Source organism: Geotrypetes seraphini, chromosome 5 (assembly GCF_902459505.1).
Source record: "Geotrypetes seraphini chromosome 5, aGeoSer1.1, whole genome shotgun sequence".
Classification (NCBI taxonomy): domain Eukaryota; kingdom Metazoa; phylum Chordata; class Amphibia; order Gymnophiona; family Dermophiidae; genus Geotrypetes; species Geotrypetes seraphini.
In genome coordinates this window covers 149,850,307-149,867,756 of record NC_047088.1, presented here as the reverse complement: position 1 = coordinate 149,867,756, position 17,450 = coordinate 149,850,307, and the positions used below count along the sequence as shown (strand labels likewise).

The 17,450-nt window shown below is 42.5% G+C and overlaps 1 protein-coding gene across 3 annotated transcripts in view; it reads left to right on the top strand.

The window, feature by feature from the left end:
* The window catches only part of NBEAL1 (neurobeachin like 1), a 400,332-nt gene that overhangs the window by 204,092 nt on the left and 178,790 nt on the right, over positions 1-17,450 (top strand). For all 3 annotated transcript variants that reach the window (XM_033945971.1, XM_033945972.1, XM_033945970.1), the window contains 2 exons: positions 7,992-8,151; positions 13,396-13,484. In XM_033945971.1, the coding sequence (XP_033801862.1) occupies positions 7,992-8,151; positions 13,396-13,484 (249 nt within the window). The remainder of the gene's footprint in view (positions 1-7,991; positions 8,152-13,395; positions 13,485-17,450) is intronic.

The window sequence follows — 17,450 nt, the reverse complement described above, 5'->3', positions numbered from 1 at the left end:
AGATGATTTCAATGCAAAATTCACTCAACTTGCAAGCAGTTCTTTAGATGCTTGTTTCTGATTTTCGGGTTTGACAGGATTGCACCTTAGCAAACCTGCTAGAATGAAACACTTCTTTGAGTACAATATGAAAATATTACATTATTCACCTGTCAGCAATAGCTTGCATAACTAATTCTGTTTCCTGCATGGCAGATTCTTATCAGAGAAAATAGCTTTCCCCCCATTAAAACCAGTAAGTCATAAGATAATGTGACATGATGAGTATTAGTGGAGCAGTGATTGGCCCTGCTTGTAGAGCCACTTCATCCCCATAACTTCCCTGCAGCAATATCAAAGCAACTCATTATTCTAGTGTTGGAAGATAGCAGGAGGCTGGAGAAGTGAGAAAAAATATGATTATGAAAGCCCTGAGGAGAGAAAGAGAAGGGACATATACCAGAATCTCAGATGACAGCTCAGTAGAGTCCTGCATCTTCATCAATTGGGTAGGTGTGGGCTGCAGAAATTATCATAGAAGCTACAGTACAGCAGCATTGGAGCAAGCATTGGATGATAAATTTAAATTGATATTTGAGAAGTTGGGACCAATGCATAATAGGCTGGAAGGCTTTGGAATGGACTAAGTGACTGTCAACAGAAACCAGTTGTAGTAAAGGACAACAGCAGCACGACAGGAGGAGAGGGACCCATTTGCAAGCCAAACTTACTCAACTTGAAGATAAAATGATCACCTGGAAAACCACTCAAGGAGAAATAACTTGAGGGACTCTTAGTTGGGGCAGAGTTTACCATTGAAAAGTACAGCTAACCCCTTGTATACGGAGCAGGCACACATGAATTGAATGTGAGGGGTTCTATTTAAGCTTTTGAATTTTGCTCAGAAATTGGAAATTCCACAAGCATTGAGTGGTGGTAAAACTTTGCAAGATAAAGGGAAGCAAGCGCTGTGCTTTCCAGATTACTCAGTGAGTATCTTTGTTGAGGCATGGATTGTGTTAAAGACATACCTTTTCCCCTTGTAGCTACAAAAAACTGTTCTCGGACTTCATCTCCTTCCTTGTTACTTCTAACCCAGTGGTTCTTAATCTTGTTGGAGGTACTGAACCCCACCAGTTTCATATGCGTGTTCACCGAACCCTTCTTTATTGGAAAAATAAAATATGATTTTTACAAATTCAAAACATAGGTATACAGTGAGGGAAAAAATATCAATTTTGAAAACAAAAAAGTTCTCCTATATTTCGAATAATAATAACATAATAATGAAATTTACTGCAAATCAGTGTGACTTCTGCTGTTGCCTCTCAGAGACCAGTTCAGAAATGCGCGGCTTTACCTTGGCAAGTGCCACTCTCATGTCATTTTCGCAACAAAGTCTGTTCCTTTTCTTCGTTTTTATGTCCAGCATCCTCGAAAAGGATTGCTCGCAAAGATATGTTGTAACAAACAGTATGAAAATTTCCAGAGCTTTCTTAGCAATAACAGGGTACGTTACCAATTGTTGACACCAAAACGTTGAGAGCGTTGTTGTTCTGAAGAGTTGCTGTTGAACCTGGCTCTGCTGAATTTCAATGATTTCATCGAGGTATTCATCATTGACATCTGTTGTCTCAACACTAAACGTGAACGGCTGTCTCACCCATGCTGGATATGACTCTCTTGTAGGGAAGTATCCATCGAGAGACTTTGCAAGCTCATCTAAGTGCGTGGCAATAGTTTGCTTCAGTTCCGCGGGTACAGAAATGTCTCCGATTCCAGATACATCTTCGATCTTACTTACACAGTTGTCTAGCAGGGAAAAGTTTGCGAAGTTATCATTTTCTGTTCGTCGTTTCCATAATGGTAGCTTTTTATGAAAAGCTTTCAGGTTTTCTTCTGCTTCGATGATGTTGACTCCACCACCCTGCATCTGCTTATTGAGATGATTGAGAGCTGCAAAGATATCAGCCATGTAAGCTAAAATGAGAATGAACTCATAATTTTTGAAGCAATCTGCATGACAATGTTGCTGCTCACTGAATAACTGATAGATGATTGAACGTGACCGAAGAGCTATATGAGTCGGAGGTGTGTTTTGACCTCCACCGAACCCGCGAGACTGACTCACCGAACCCCTGGGGTTCGGTTGAACCCAGGTTAAGAACCACTGTTCTAACCTGAGTCATCAATGTTAAATTTGGTTATCTCTAAGCCTTGAGTCAGTAAAGTAAAATCCTCTTGTAAGCCACATTGATTCCATGTAGAAAATTGTGGGATACAAGAAGTATTGTATTGTTCCAAACTTTCTGCATTAAAAGTAAGATTTTTTTCTATGTTTAGTGAATTTGAGAATAAACCACCAGGAAGAGATTCCTGTTCATAACAGTCAAGGAAGTGAAAACGTTTGTGAACCAGCTGAACAGTAAGGCCCTGATTCTCCAAAAGTGCGTCCCGATTTTAGGCAGCTGTAGGCGTCTTACAGCTGTCTAATCAGCCAATCGGGATGCACGTTTTTTAAAAAAAATGCTCCCCAGGCAGGCCTGAAGGCACCTCCGGGAGCCTAGGGAGACCCGCAAGACGCCTAAGCTCGCCTAAGGGCCTTAGGCGAACCTAGGTGGCCCTACGCGTCTCCCTAGTAGAGGAAGAAACCTTAAAATGTAGGCCAGCAAAATGCTGGTCTACATTTTAAGTAGACGCAGCCGCTATACTTATCGCGGCAAGGGATCTCTCTGCCGCTATAAGTATAGCGGGCCGCGGCCTGTCCGATTGGATGCCCCCCCCTGACACTACCGACCGCCCCCCCTGACACTACCAACCGCCCCCCCCCCCGACATTACCGATCTCCCTCCCACCCCGACACTACCGATGCTGGCAGGAGAGTGTCCAATCCCTCCTGCCCGAAGACGGCACCCCCCCTCCTGCCCGAAGACGGCACCCCCCCCTCCTGCCCGAAGACGGCACACCCCCCCTCCTGCCCGAAGAAGACACACCCCCCTCCTGCCCGAAGAAGGCACACCCCCCCTCCTGCCCGAAGACGGCACCCCCCCGGCGCTAACAACCCCCAAACTAACCTGTTCTTCAGGCCAGACGGTTCTTGCCTGTCTAGCCGGTAAGCCCGCCTCGTCGAAATGAGGCGGGCTCGCCCCTTCCCAGCCCATCCCGCCGAAACCTAAGGCCTGATTGGCCCAGGCTCTAGAAGCCTGGACCAATCAGGCCTTAGGCATAGCGGGTCCGCCCATCCCCACTTAATCTAAGGCCTGATTGGCCAATCAGACTTTAGACTTAGTGGTGCTAAGTATCTTTATTATTATCAAGACTCGATACGTACGTGTTTTAGCTGTAAGGCCTGCCTCAGGAGTCTATAAACGAATGTAAAAATATCAATAATATAAAAAAAATGTACGAGCGTAATCTGTTCCAGGAGCATGCTCGTAATCCAAAATGTTCGTTTATCAAAGCGAGTTTCCCCATAGGAAATAATGGAAATTCACTTTGATACATTCCTACCCCACGAGGCCAGCGGCGCTGCTCTATCCCCTCCCCACGAGAACCGGCATTGCTCCCCCCAGAAGGCCCCCCTGTGATCCGACACCCTCCCCCCTCCCGCGATTCGGCACCCCCCCTCCCCCCCCGCCGCTTCTTACTGTCATCTGGGCCTGGGCACCAGCACTGGCATGTCCTGTGTGTTGGTGCTGGTGCCAGAAGATCGGCCTCCTCTTCTTGCTGGGCCTTGAGCATCTGCGCATGCTCAAGGCCTGCGAGCTCAGAGAAACGGGGGGGGGGGGACTGGGGGGTGAGGGACTGGGGGGTGAGGGTGGGTTACTCCCTGCATTTTCTCATTCCAAAGAAGACAGGAGGTCTTCATCTAATCTTGGACCTCAGGGGTCTCAATAAGTTTCTAGTGAAAGAAAAGTTTCAGTTACTCCTTTTGTGAGACTTCATCTCAGGATACCTCAATGGACTCTCACTTCTCAGTGGTTTCAATCTCTCGTCCCACTATCTCAAAAGATTACATTCACACTTTTACTTTGACAGTGGTGGATGAACTCTTCCAATCTGTCCAGAGAATTTTTGTTCCATAACCCTCCTCATCAGAAAGTTCTGACCACGGACTCTTCCATTTATGCTTGGGGAGCTCATCTGGACGGTCGTCACACTCAAGGTCACTGGTCTGCCTAGGATCACTTTTGTCATATAAATCTGTGGGAACTCAGAGCGATCTACAATGCTCTCAAAACTTTTAAGTGCATTGTGACCAACATTGTCCTCCTCATCCGCACAGACAATCAGGTCGCAATGTATTACATAAACAAACAAGGGGACACAGGTTCTCTCCTTCTTTGTTTAGAGGCCCAGAAGATTTGGACCTGGGCCATTACTCACAATATATTCCTGAAAGCAATATACATTCAAGAGAAACAGAATTCACTTGCAGACAGACTCGACAGGTTTCTTCAACTACACGAGTGGACATACAACTCTGCAGTCCTGCATCCCATATTTTCTCAGTGAGGGACTCCTCAGATAGACTTGTTTGCATCCCCCCAAAACCACAAGCTGCCCCAGTTTTGCTCCTGGCAGTATTCTCCTCACCATCTGGAAGCAGATGCTTTTTTGCTGGATTGGACTCACAAATTTCTTTACGCCTTTCCTCCAATCCCTCTCAACCTCAAAACACTTGTCAAGCTCAAGCATGAATCAGCATGATTCTTATAGCCTCTTGGTGGCCCAGACAACCCTAGTTTTCCATTCTACTTCAACTCATTATGAAGGAACCAATACATCTTCAAATGTTCCCGTCTCTTCTCACACAGAATCACAATCTCTTCTGTATCCCAATCTTCCAGCATTGCACCTGGCTTGGTACCTCTCGGCCTTTATCTTTAGCTTTATCTTTCTCAGCCTGTCAGATTAATCTTGGAAGCATCCAGAAAACCATCTACGCAGCAGTGCTACCAGCAAAAATGGACACGATTTTCCACCTGGTGTGCTCTTCATCATCATGAACCTAAATCTACCTCAGTATCTTCTGTATTGGACTATCTTCTACATTTATCCAATTCAAGTCTCAAAACCACTTCAATTAGAGTTCATCTCAGAGCTATAAATGCTTTTCACAGACCAGTTGATGATAAACCTCTCACTGCCCATCCTCTTGTGTCCAGATTCATGAAAGGACTTTTCAATGTCAAACTACCTCTCAAACCACCTACAGTGGTTTGTGATCTTAATGTGGTTCTTGCTGCACTGATGAAGCCTCCTTTCGGACTAATGTCTATGACTCACCTCAAGTACCTTACTTGGAAAGTGGGTTTTCTCATCTCCCTTACTTCGGCTCAATGAGTCAGTGAGCTTCAAGCGCTGGTAATGGATCCCCTTTTCACAGTTTTCCACCACGACAAAGTGGTGCTTCGCACCCATCCCAAGTTTCTTCCAAAGGTCATCACGGAATTCCACCTTAATCTATTGCACTTCCAGTATTCTTTCCTAAGCCTCATTCTTACCCTGGGGAAATGGCTCTTCGCACTGGCTACTATTTGCAGAGAACTCAACTGCATAGAACATCTCCTCAACTTTTCGTCTCTTTTTATCCTAACAAGTTGGGATGTCCTGTGTCCAAGAGAATGATTTCCACATGGTTTGCCTCTTGTATCTCTTTCTGTTATGCTCAGGCTCAGCTACAACTGGAGAGTCATGTCACAGCCCACAAAGTCCGAGCTATTTCAGCTTCAGTTGCTTTCCTTCACTCGACTCCTATTTGATGAAATCTGTAAAGCTGCTACTTGGTCCTCAATTCATACATTCATATCACACTACTGTCTGGAATCTTATTTCAGATGGGATGGTCACTTTGGCCAAGTAGTATTGCAAAATTTATTTTCCTAATAGCCAACACTCCCTCCATCTCATCATAGTAAGCTAGGGAGTTCCACATGTGAGAATATACTGTCTACTTGTCCTGGGATAAAGCACAGTTACTTACCAAAACGGGTTTTTTTCAGGGACAGCAAGCAGATATTCTCACAACCCACCCACTTCCCCTGGTTGGCTTCTTAGCTTGCTTACCGAATTGAGGAGCCGCAAGCGACATCGGGCGGTAAGGAACTCGCACATGCGCGGTGCAGGCAGTTCACAAACTTTCTCAAGTTCTTAAAGTGGCGATGCACTTTTGAAGCTGTCTATACCAGGGCTCTATGGATGACGTCACCCATATGTGAGAATAACTGCCTGCTGTCGCTGGATAACACCTGTTACGGTAAGTAACTGTTTTTATTGAGCACCACAGGTCATCTTCTGGTTTTTTTTTGTCCTTACGGCTGAAACACATTATTTGTGAAGGATGGTGTGGAATAGAGGTGTGGCAGTAGTGCTGCCCGATTCATGATTCTAATTGGTTCACCGATTCGAATCGGTTTGTTTTTATTAAAAACCCGGACTCACCGATTCAGCCGCAAGACGAGTTCAGGATATTTCATGCCGCCGGCCACCGGACTCTTCCCATCTAATGTAACATCCAGTTTTACGAAACCGGAAGTTATATTGGAAGAAACAAAAGGAGTGGTGGGAAAGTCAAGCGGCGAGCGAGCAGACCTCGTGCAGCAGACCTCGGCAATCTTGGTCCTTCTCCAGGATCTTCTTCCGTGAACACAGAACAGAAGTATTTGTTTAACATATTTGCTTTTTCCTCATCACTCTCCACATATCGATACATATAATCTTTTAGTCTCGCAATTCCATTTTTTTTCTTCTTCCTTTCACTATTATATCTGAAAAAATTTTTGTCTCCCTTTTTTACATTCCAGGCCATTTGCGCTTTTGCCAGACATATCTCTCTCTTGGCTTCTTTCAGTTTCACCCTGTAGTCAGTTGCCAGAAAATCGGTGGTGTACCTGTAGTATTATCTTAAACCCCTCTGAGAGAGATATGGAAGGAATTGAGAAAGCTTGGATTAGTTGTTTGTTAGGGTCAATGTAGATTTCCCCTCAGTAACGAGAATGCAGCATTCACAAGATGAGCTAAGGAAGAGATTACTTTGCTAGAGAACCTGATTGATGAGGTGGGGAAGGTTATGGAGTTTCCTGAATTACAAAAGCATTTTCAGGTAAGATCAAGAAGGTTATGCCTATGTACTGGTTCAATATTGCCTAGGTATTTTAAACACGGTGAATGTTTCTTCTAAATTTGGGAAGAAACAGGGATTTTGAAAATGCGCAAAGTCCATTTAGCAGCAGAACAGTTGGGAAATCAGAGAAGCTTAAATAGCAAATGAATGAAAATACCGGAATACTTGGGGAAACCATAATGTGCTCTCTTACCTAAAGTAAATACTGGGACTAGTTTCTATTGCAGATTTGAGAGAATGCTAATATTGAATATTATATAGGATATGTTTTTTGCAAGCTCATTCACAAAGGGCTAGGTGTGCACTGAACAAGGAGAGATACTTTGATACACTGATTGTAGAATTGCCCAAGAATACAGGGTTATTATGATTGTTCAATATTTAGGCCACATTATAAGACAGAACTTGGGATTACTGCTGAACAAAGTTGTGACATTAGGGATAAAAGGGAAAGAAGCTAGTTTATTTATACTGAGCATGAGTTAAGTGGGGAGAAAGTATTTACTTCAGAGTCGGATACAATGTGATCCTCGATCTTATTGGCATCAGAGAAATAAGCTGCATGATGTAATGCTACTAGACAAATAATGGTTGTGATTTCTCCTGTACACTCTACTGAATATAAAAAGTGACTAATTATCTTACAGGTTACAAGTTATGTGAGGCAGTAATTAACAGATTGCTTGGCAAAATCAGAATGCCAAGTTCATGAAGCTCTTGAAAAAAAGCCCAAGAAAGCACATGAAAAAAAAAATGAAAATAGGTTTTTAAATGTTAACATTTCAATATGAGTTAATAGGAAATATAGCATAAATGTCATTCATGCTTTTTGTTTTGCTGTGGGCTTTTTGTGGGAATGTAACTTAGTGTGCATTGATCTTGGCAGATCATAGAACAGATGCTAAAGTGCAATAAGGTCTATGAGAAGAGTAAGCAGCGCATCAGGCTAAGGGAAGTTGGTTACTCAGGACTGGGTCTCCTCCTGAATGAAGCACCAGTTACTGTTTCACTTGTCAAAAATCTTCTCAACCAAGTGTTGCATGCAGGTATGGTAATAAATAAATGTTTAACTTTTTTGTCTTCCTGGCCACTGTATTCCCCAGACTTATCCCAAAGTACAAATATGGTGAAAGAGCAGATATATCTCAAATCCACTCCTTGATTTGAAGGGATGTAATAGTGTGGATCTGTTGTTGCCCATTGAGAGTATTCTCACATCATTATTTTAATTAAAGGGTTACCTTGTTATATTGAACCCAACTTGTCATTCTTCCTGTCAGTTTTGTTTGTGCCCCCCCCAATGTATGGTGGTAGGGGTTAAGTTAAAGGCATACTGACAAACGCTGGTCCCAGATTCAGTTCCCTCACTGAAGTTTCACCAGGAAGTAGAATAATAGGCACAGCCAGAGGTGATTGCATAAAGAATATATTATAGAAATAGGCTTACAGAAAAGCAATATTTATAAGCATTACAATTAAGCAGAGAGCAAAGCAGTTTCCCTGCTTTACAGAGTCCAGAAGGAAGTGTGAAGTTTCAGGGAAAGGCAGAGAGAGAGAGAAAGAGAGCCAAGACCCCTCTCCTCCACAGATTGATAGATAGATTGATAGCTAGATAGAAAAAGATAGATGTGTGTTGCAGAGAGCAGGCTTTTATAGTTTGGCTGAATATAGAAACCTGTATGCCCCAGTATCTTTCTGTTTAGAACTTGCAAACTGTTTGAGACAATGGTCAATTTAATTGACAAAGGAGGGTGTGATACCTGCAAGCATGGAACATGGGATTAGTCTCTGTGCTTGATCTGTGCACTTGGACCCATTGTCCTAAGCACCCTCTTAATCAGACATTAACACCTTTTAGCTAGTCATGATTCAATCAGGGCTGCTTAAAACATATCAGGGATACTTAAAATAGTCTTCCTGTCCTCAGGGTCTATCTGCATTCCCATGCCAGAGTCAGATTGATATAATTTCCCATAGGCCTTCGCTGACATAAGTAATGCCAACTAAAAATGCTGAATGGTAGTGATAGCTAGGCTGACACTTCCTACTGTATTGAGTTTGGAATGGGAGTAGATCACATGTAATTTCTATTTTATTCTCTTCTACAGTATTCAGCAATATACAATATAATCACCTAATTCCATGAAAAGATTCAAGGCAGAATAAAAAAAGAAAAATAAATCTATATACCAAAGATAATATAACAGCCAACATGATACTAATTATTATTAAACATGATACTAATTATTATTAATCCAATCAGTGGGTTTTAATGTCTTTAAAAACTTAAGCAGGATTGAGTTTGTCTAATTTTTAAAATATATTTATTTATACTTTTATAAATATACTTAAACCAGTATATATAAGGAAAAGAGGTTTTACATATCAAATAAAAAGAAAAGGAAAAGTCAATTAACCAATTAGGTCAAATAACATTCAATATAATATTACCAATCTCTCATAAAGCCCACATTCTGGGAGAGACAATTCATTTTATCAAGGGATAAGAACATAAGAAGTTGCCTCCGCTGGGTCAGACCAGAGGTCCATCGTGCCCAGCAGTTCTCACCCGCAGCGGCCCATCAGGCCCATGACCTGTAATGTGATCCTTCTCTAAGCCCTTTGATCCCTTTTATCCTTCTATCCATACTCTATCTAAAACCTATCTCTACCTCTATCTGTATCCCTCAATCCCCCTATCGTTCAGGAATTTATCCAATCCTTCTTTGAACCCCCGTAGTGTACTCTGTCCTATCACAACCTCTGGAAGCGCATTCCAGGTGTCCACCACCCTCTGTGTAAAAAAGAACTTCCTAGCATTGGTTCTAAAATTGTCCCCTTTCAGCTTCTCTGAGTGCCCCCTTGTGCTTATGGTTCCCAATAATCTGAAGAATCTGTCCCTTTCTACCTTCTCTATGCCTTTCATGATCTTGAAAGTCTCTATCATGTTTCCTCTGAGTCTCTGCTTTTCAAGGGAGAAGAGCCCCAGCCTTCCCAACCAGTCTGCGTATGAAAGGTTTTCCATACCTGATATTAAAAGGAAAATAAAATAAAATAAAATCATTAGTACAGTGGTACATCGTCTACATTAATCACTAGGACCTTACTACACTGTGGAGGCACTGGAAAGTATTACTCCTTTTGCCTCAAGAAAAAATCGTAACTGTGGGGGATCAAAAATAATATATGAATGATGATCCAAAAGGACCAAACATTTACAGGAATATCTAAGCTGAAATCTAGCCCCCAAAGAAAGTACATATTGTCTCGTTTCTAGGAACCCTTTCCTTCTAGTTTGAGTTAGTTTAGAAACATCTGGAAACATGGAGATCTTAGAATCCATAAAGGTCACTTCTTTAAGGCTAAGAAGTGCCTCTTTGTCTTGTTGAAAGACAAATGTCACCAGAAGTATAGAATGTGAAATAACTTCAACGTCTGAGGTTTCCAGTATTTTTGTTATATTCATAGGACTTGGTAATTCAAGTGGAGCCTCAGATAGAGAAGCCGCCTTAGAAACTGGAAGATAGTATATCTTATGTAGAGGTGGAAAACCAGTCTCTGGGTATTTGAGTCATAGATAGGATAATTCATCTATCATTAATCCCAAGCTCAAATACCTAATTTTAACCAGACCTTATGTCTAATCACAACCTCCTTATCCTCTTTTTAGGCTTAGCCATATTTATAAAATATTTTTCATCACCCTCCTGATGTTGTTTTTTCCTTAAATGTACTTTTACTTTCCTCTCTTCCCTTTTGTATCGCTAATTACTTGTGTACACACATTGTATGTTTATGTGTACAAATTATTTTAATTTTGTCTCCTAATTATAATTGTCATCCACATTGAAGTATTTGATTTTGCGTGTACAACAAACTTTTAATAAACTTGAAACTTTCAGAAATTTATAAAATAAATCTCTAGAAGACATTGCTAGTGTTTTAGGAAAGTTAAGTATTCTTAAATTCAACATTTTAGTATAATTTTCAAATTTTCCACCTTCCTTACTAGCAACAGCCTATCTTGCATTAAGTTGTCTGAGTTGTTTGAATCTCTTGAACTCATTGGTTCAAGCGTACAGAGAAGGGTGACAAAAATGATAAAAGGGATGTTTAAATGATTTTTATTGAGCCAAAAACAAAGCACAAAAGGTAAATGAACAATTAACTAAACAAGGTTCATAAACAAATTTGCAATGAAACAGTAGTGGGGTTTGTTCCTCTTTAGATCCTTACATTTTGGAGAGTGAGGGTTTTTTGTTTTTTTTTGCCAATGACGATATTAACGCCAGCTGTAAATCATCAGTGATTGCTGCGTGATGCAAATTTTCTTGAGGTTTTTTCTCCACCCGTTTTGAAATTTAATGTTGTATCTTAGAGAGTTAGTCCACTGCTGGTGAGTGACATATTTTACATTTGTTTTTGATTTAAACGTCTCTATCATATCTCCCCTCTCCTGCCTTTCCTCCAAAATATACAGATTGAGATCTTTAAGTCTGTCCCTATACACTTTATGATGAAGACCACACACCATTTTAGTAGCCTTCCTCTGGACCGACGCCATCCTTTTTTTTATCTTTTTGAAGGTGCGGCCTCTAGAATTATACCAATATTCTAAATGAGGTCTCACCAAAGTCTTATACAGGAGCATCAATACCTCCTTTTTCCTACCAGCCATACCTCTCCCTATGCAACCTAGTATCCTAGCTTTCGCCGCCACCTTTTCAATCTGTTTGGCCACCTTAAGATCATTGCGTACAATCACACTCAAGTCCCGCTTTTCTGCCGAGCACATAAGTTCTTCGCCTCCTAAACTGTACTGTTCCCTTGGGTTTTTGCAGCCCTAATGCATTACCGTACATTTCTTAGCATTAAATTTTAGCTGCCAAATTTCAGACATTTCTTCAAGCTTCGCCAGGTCTTTCTTCATGTTATTCATACCATCTGGCGTGTCTACTCTATTGCCGATTTTGGTATCATCCGCAAAGAGGCAAATCTTACTTCACAACCCTTCAGCAATATCGTTTATAAAAATGTTAAAAAGAACAGGCCCAAGAACAGAACCTTGAGGCACACCACTGGTAACATCCCTTTCCTCAGAGTGATCTCCATTGATCACTACCCTTTGTTGCCTTCTACTCAACCAGAGCTTGACCCAGCCTGTCACTTTGGGACCCATCCCAAGGGCACTCAGTTTATTTATTAGACGGCTGTGTGGAACACTGTCAAAGGCTTTGCTTAAATCTATATTTACCACATTTAGCACACATCCTCTATCCAATTCTCTGGTCACCTAGTCAAAGAAATTGATTAGATTTGTCTGAAAAGACCTACCTCTAGTGAATCTATGTTGCCTCCGGTCCTGTAATTCACAAGATTCCAGAAACTTGACCATTCTCTGTTTTAAAAGCGCTTCCATTAATTTGCTTACCACAGAAGTTAGACTTACCAGCCTGTAATTCCCTACTTCTTCCTTACTTCCATTTTGTGGAGAGGGACCACATCCACCCTTCAGTCCTCCGGTACCAATCCCGACTCATGCATGTTTGATGCAGCTGGCAATATATGTACACTGGAGAGCAGGGGTCATCCTAAAATCTGGGGTTTGTAAAAGTCTTTGAGAGATTCTTGGAGTGGAGGAGTAGCCCAATGATTAGAACAGTGGACTGAGAACCAAGGAAACCAGGTACAAAACTTAAATTGTGAACAAACAGGGATAGAGAAAATACCTGTATATAATATGTAAATCACTTTGCTTATACCACAGAAAGGTGGTTTATCATATACATGATCTTTATCCTTTACCTTACCCTAGATATTCAGGGCCTTTCTGCATCTTTTTTTTAGACCTAGGATATTGACATTTTTATCAACTCATTGAATAAATTTTGCTGGAAATTCTAATCAGTGGGGATGAACAATTTTTATATGTTTAAATCAGTGGTGGAGCCCCAGGGAGGTAGGCTTAGGGGTACCTGTTCCTCCACTGGGTTCAGGCTCCCCTTCAAAATTGTAGCACCATTGCTGTGGCTATCGGGGATCCCCAAGAAGAAAAGGTCCTCCAGTGGCCAGAAATTCCCCAAAGCTGGCAGTTGGCACTTTGAATTGGGGGATCACAGGGATGGAGGGGGGGACAACATTTTATGCCCACCCACTTTAGGTTCAGGCACCCCAAAATGTAAAGGTCTGACTACACCACTAAATTGTTATTACGGGAAAGATGATTTTAAATCTTATGTTTGTGAATTGCAATTTTTCATATACTTGTTAATCCATGTTCCTATCCACAGATCCTGTTGTGAATTACAAAGATCTTGTCGCCGTGGTGCACTTAGCCCATAAAGCAGATTTAACAATGCGAGTGGCTATATGCAGGAAGGTTAGTGCCTCTAAAATAACAGAAACATAAAGAGATAGGATGATGCTGGATGGATTCAACTAAAATGAATGTGAGTGAAAGGAAACCAAATAATTCAGTTGTCTATATTTTTTGGTACCCACAACTAGGCAAACTCTATGGATAGTTTTTCCTATCATGATTTGCTGCAGTAGTCAAAGAAAAACTATGCATATACTTTTTCTTTATTTCCCCATGAAAAAAATGGCTGCACACATTTTTTTTTGTGCAAGTATTTGAGGCAAAATTAAATGCTTATTTGTTCCCTTAAGCAAATCCCACCCTGTGAACACCTCCAGAATCTTGAAACAAAAGTGTGCACATTGTTGACACATAGCAGGTGTGGGCAATCTTTATATACAGAAGGCCACATGAATGTCCCTAGCGGGCTGCAACATTATGTAATGTTGAAGCTGGAAATGCACCTGTGATTGATAAATAAGCATAGGCTCTTTTTATCAAGCAGCAGTGGAGCCTTTTACCGTGGGCCAGCGAGGTAAATGCTCAGACACTCATAGAAATTGAATGAGCATAGGAGAATTTACCTCGCCAGCCCATGGTAAAAAGCTCTACTGCTGCTTGCTAAAAGGAGCCTTATGTAAGTAGAAATTTAACTCTAAGCACATTTATATAATATAGTATTTAACTCTAACCACATTTGTATGATATAGTATTTAGAATCAACAAAATTCTGGTTAATGATGTTTTTCCTGTTTGTAGGGTGGGTAAATTGGAAGCTTTCATTTTTGTCTTCCCAGGAATTATATTTTTGTAATAGACTGATAACATTACTTTATGCAAGAACTAGTGTTTAAGCCCGTTACATTAACGGGTGCTAGAAATATGTCTGTCTTTCTTTCTTTCTGTGTCTCTCCCTGCCCCTGTCTCTTTCTTCCTTTCTTTGTCTCTCTCCCTCCCACAGTCTGTCTTTCTGTCTGTCTCTCTCCCTGGCCCCCTTTGTCTGTCTGTCTTTCTTTCTTTCTTTCTGTCTCCCTGCCTGCTGTCTTTCTTTGTGTCTGTCTTTCATTCTCATGTGCTGCCTGCCTACCTTTCTGTCTCTCTCCATGTCCTCCTTCTGTCTCCCCCCCAAAGCAAACCAAGATTGCTCCCTGGCCCCTTTCCCTATCCCCCCTCCACCCACTTCCCTGTGCAGCAACAGCATTCCCCTTTCCCTGTGTAGCAGCAACAGCATTCCCCCCTTCCCTGTGCAGCAGCATTCCTCCTTTTCCCTGTGCAGCAGCAGCATTTCCCCCCTTCCATGTGCACCCACCCCTTGCCTGCTCCCCCTGTTCCCTTCCTTTTCTCTCCCCCCGTCAGCAGCACCCCTTTCCTGCTCTCCCTGTGTATACGCTCTGCAGAATTCTACTTGCCTCAAAGAAAAGTGCTGCGCCACGCTATTGCTGGCCTCGGTGTCTTCTCTCTACTGCGGCCCGCCCTAGCAGAAACAGGAAGTTGTCAGAGGGCGGGCCGCAGTGAAGAGAAGACGGCGAGGCCAGTGGCAGCTTAGCGCAGCGCTTTTCAGTTAAACGTTGCGAGCGGGTGAGCAGGCGAGAGGGAGCAGGGGGAGAAATAGATGCCGGCAGTTGTGCCCCCCGTTCTGAATCAGCGGCAGCAGCGGTTTCTCTGGCAGTGAGTCAGGGCGGGAGGAGGGGATTGGCCAGAGTGTTCCCTGCCGCTGGGTTCTAAAATAGAATCCGGCCACGGATCAGAAAACACGGCGGCAGGGAACACGAAACCCTAAGTGCGCATGCGCGCTTAGGGTTTTATTATTAGTGATAAGGAGAAATTAGGTTCTTACGTGCTAATTTTCTTTCTGTTAGCTTGTAGTCTGGTATAGTCCTTACGAATGGATTATATGCCTCATTACTACCAGCAGGTGGAGACTGAGCACAAACTTGTGTATCAGGCTAGAATCTGCCCAGCAATTCAGTCTGCCGAATAGCCAAGCAGAACCTAGGAAAGACTTCAACTGAAAACAGTATAGCACACTCCGAACAGGAGTGGAATAAACAACAAAAACTTATAAACTACTGTTGGAACATGTGTAGAATTTAATCCTGGTATAGAAAACATGCTCACCAGCTAAGCCAGCTGAGCCATAGCCGCTGTTCTTACTTCTCCCCAGCCTAAAAATTCTAGAACCTGCAGAAAAAAACAAAATTTGCAAGCGAGCAAAATAAAAACCCACAATCACCGCACAAAGACAGACAGGGTGGGGAACTATACCAGTCTACAAGCTAACAGAAAGAAAATTAGCAGGTAAGAACCTAATTTCTTCTTCTGTATCGCTTGGTAGACTGGTATAGTCCTTACAAATGAGACATACCCATTAAGTGTGGGACCCCCAAAGGGCTAACACCAGAACTCGTTCACCAAATACCGGGACCCAATGTGCTTGAACATCCACACGGTAGTGTTGTATAAAGGAATGCAGAGAAGACCAAACTGCAGCCTTGCAAATATCCACTGGACGTAAAAGGTCACTTTGGTCAGCCACAAAACTTAGAGACTTGAAGAAAGCAACATTGTTTTTATTAGCATACTTATGCGACTCCCTTGCACCTAACTGGCAGTTTCAGAAGTCCCGAAACCAGGAAGTTACAGTGATATTTATACAATTTTCTGGCTATACAACTGAATTCTAGAAAAAACTTCTCACGTGTTACTTTTCTTAACAATCATTGGTCCTAAGCAGGTCACTTATCTAAGCCCTGCAGTCTTTTTGTTACATGTCCAGGAGGGCAGAATACACTATTGTGTATGCTGAAATAATCATAAGAAGCTAAAATGCCCAAGCTAAAACACCCAATGCAGGCAGGCTAGAACATGAGATACGTTAGGTCTGCAATTAAACATAATTCAGCATTTTATTAAAGAGAAAACTTAGTTCAAGACTCAAGAAAACCAGTCCCAGACGCCTTCAGAAGCACCAGAGAAGATTCAGCCCAAGAAGCTGCCTGACCTCTAGTGGAATGAGCCTTAAGAAATTCTGGAACAGGCATTTTCTTCAGAAGATAAGCGGAAGCAATAGTCTCCTTGATCCAGCAAGCAAGCCTTAAAAGCGTCATCCCCCTTACGAGGACCCGCTAGAACAGGGGTGGGCAACGAGGGCCACAATCCAGTCGGGCTTTTAGGAGTTCCCCAATGAATATGCATGAGATCCATTTGCATACAATGGGAGTCAAATAGATCTCATGCAAATTCATTGGGGAAATCCTAAAAACCCGACTAGGTTGTGGCCCTCGTTGCCCACCCCTGCGCTAGGAGGACAAAGAGATGATCTGAGTTCCTGATCTCTTGGGTCCTCTGCACATAAAAGCGAAGGACCCGACTGACATCCAACTTGCGCAGCTGTCTCTGCTAGGAAGAGCCCTCCCGGCTACCCAACACCAGGAGGACCACTACCTGATTGACATGAAAAGGAGAAACTACCTTTGGCAGAAAGGAAGGAATAGGCCTCAAGAAAACCCCATTCCTTAGAAAACTCCAAAAAGGGAGTCCTACAAGAGACAGCCTGCAGCTCAGAAACACATCTAGCTGAAGTACTAGCCACCAAGAAGACCGCTTTAAGAGTAAGGTCCTTCAAAGAGCAGTCAAAAGAAGGGCGCACTAGAGCTGACAGAACCAGATTCAGACCCCAAGATGGAACAGAGGGTCGTACGGGAGGCTTGAGCAACATGTCCAACCGCAAGAAGCGAATCACATCAGGAATGGCAGTCAAACGCTGACCTTTCAATAAACCCTGAAAGGCTGCAAGCTGAACCCGGAGAGATGACCAAGCCAGTCCACTATCCAGGCCATTCTGCAAGAACTCTAAGATGTTAGGCAGGGAAGCGTGAAAAGAGACCACTCCTCAAATAGACGCCAAACCTTCACATAAGCCCGAGAGGAGGAAAGGCTCTAGGACCCCAAGAGAGTTGAGATCACTTTAACTGAATACCCCATCTT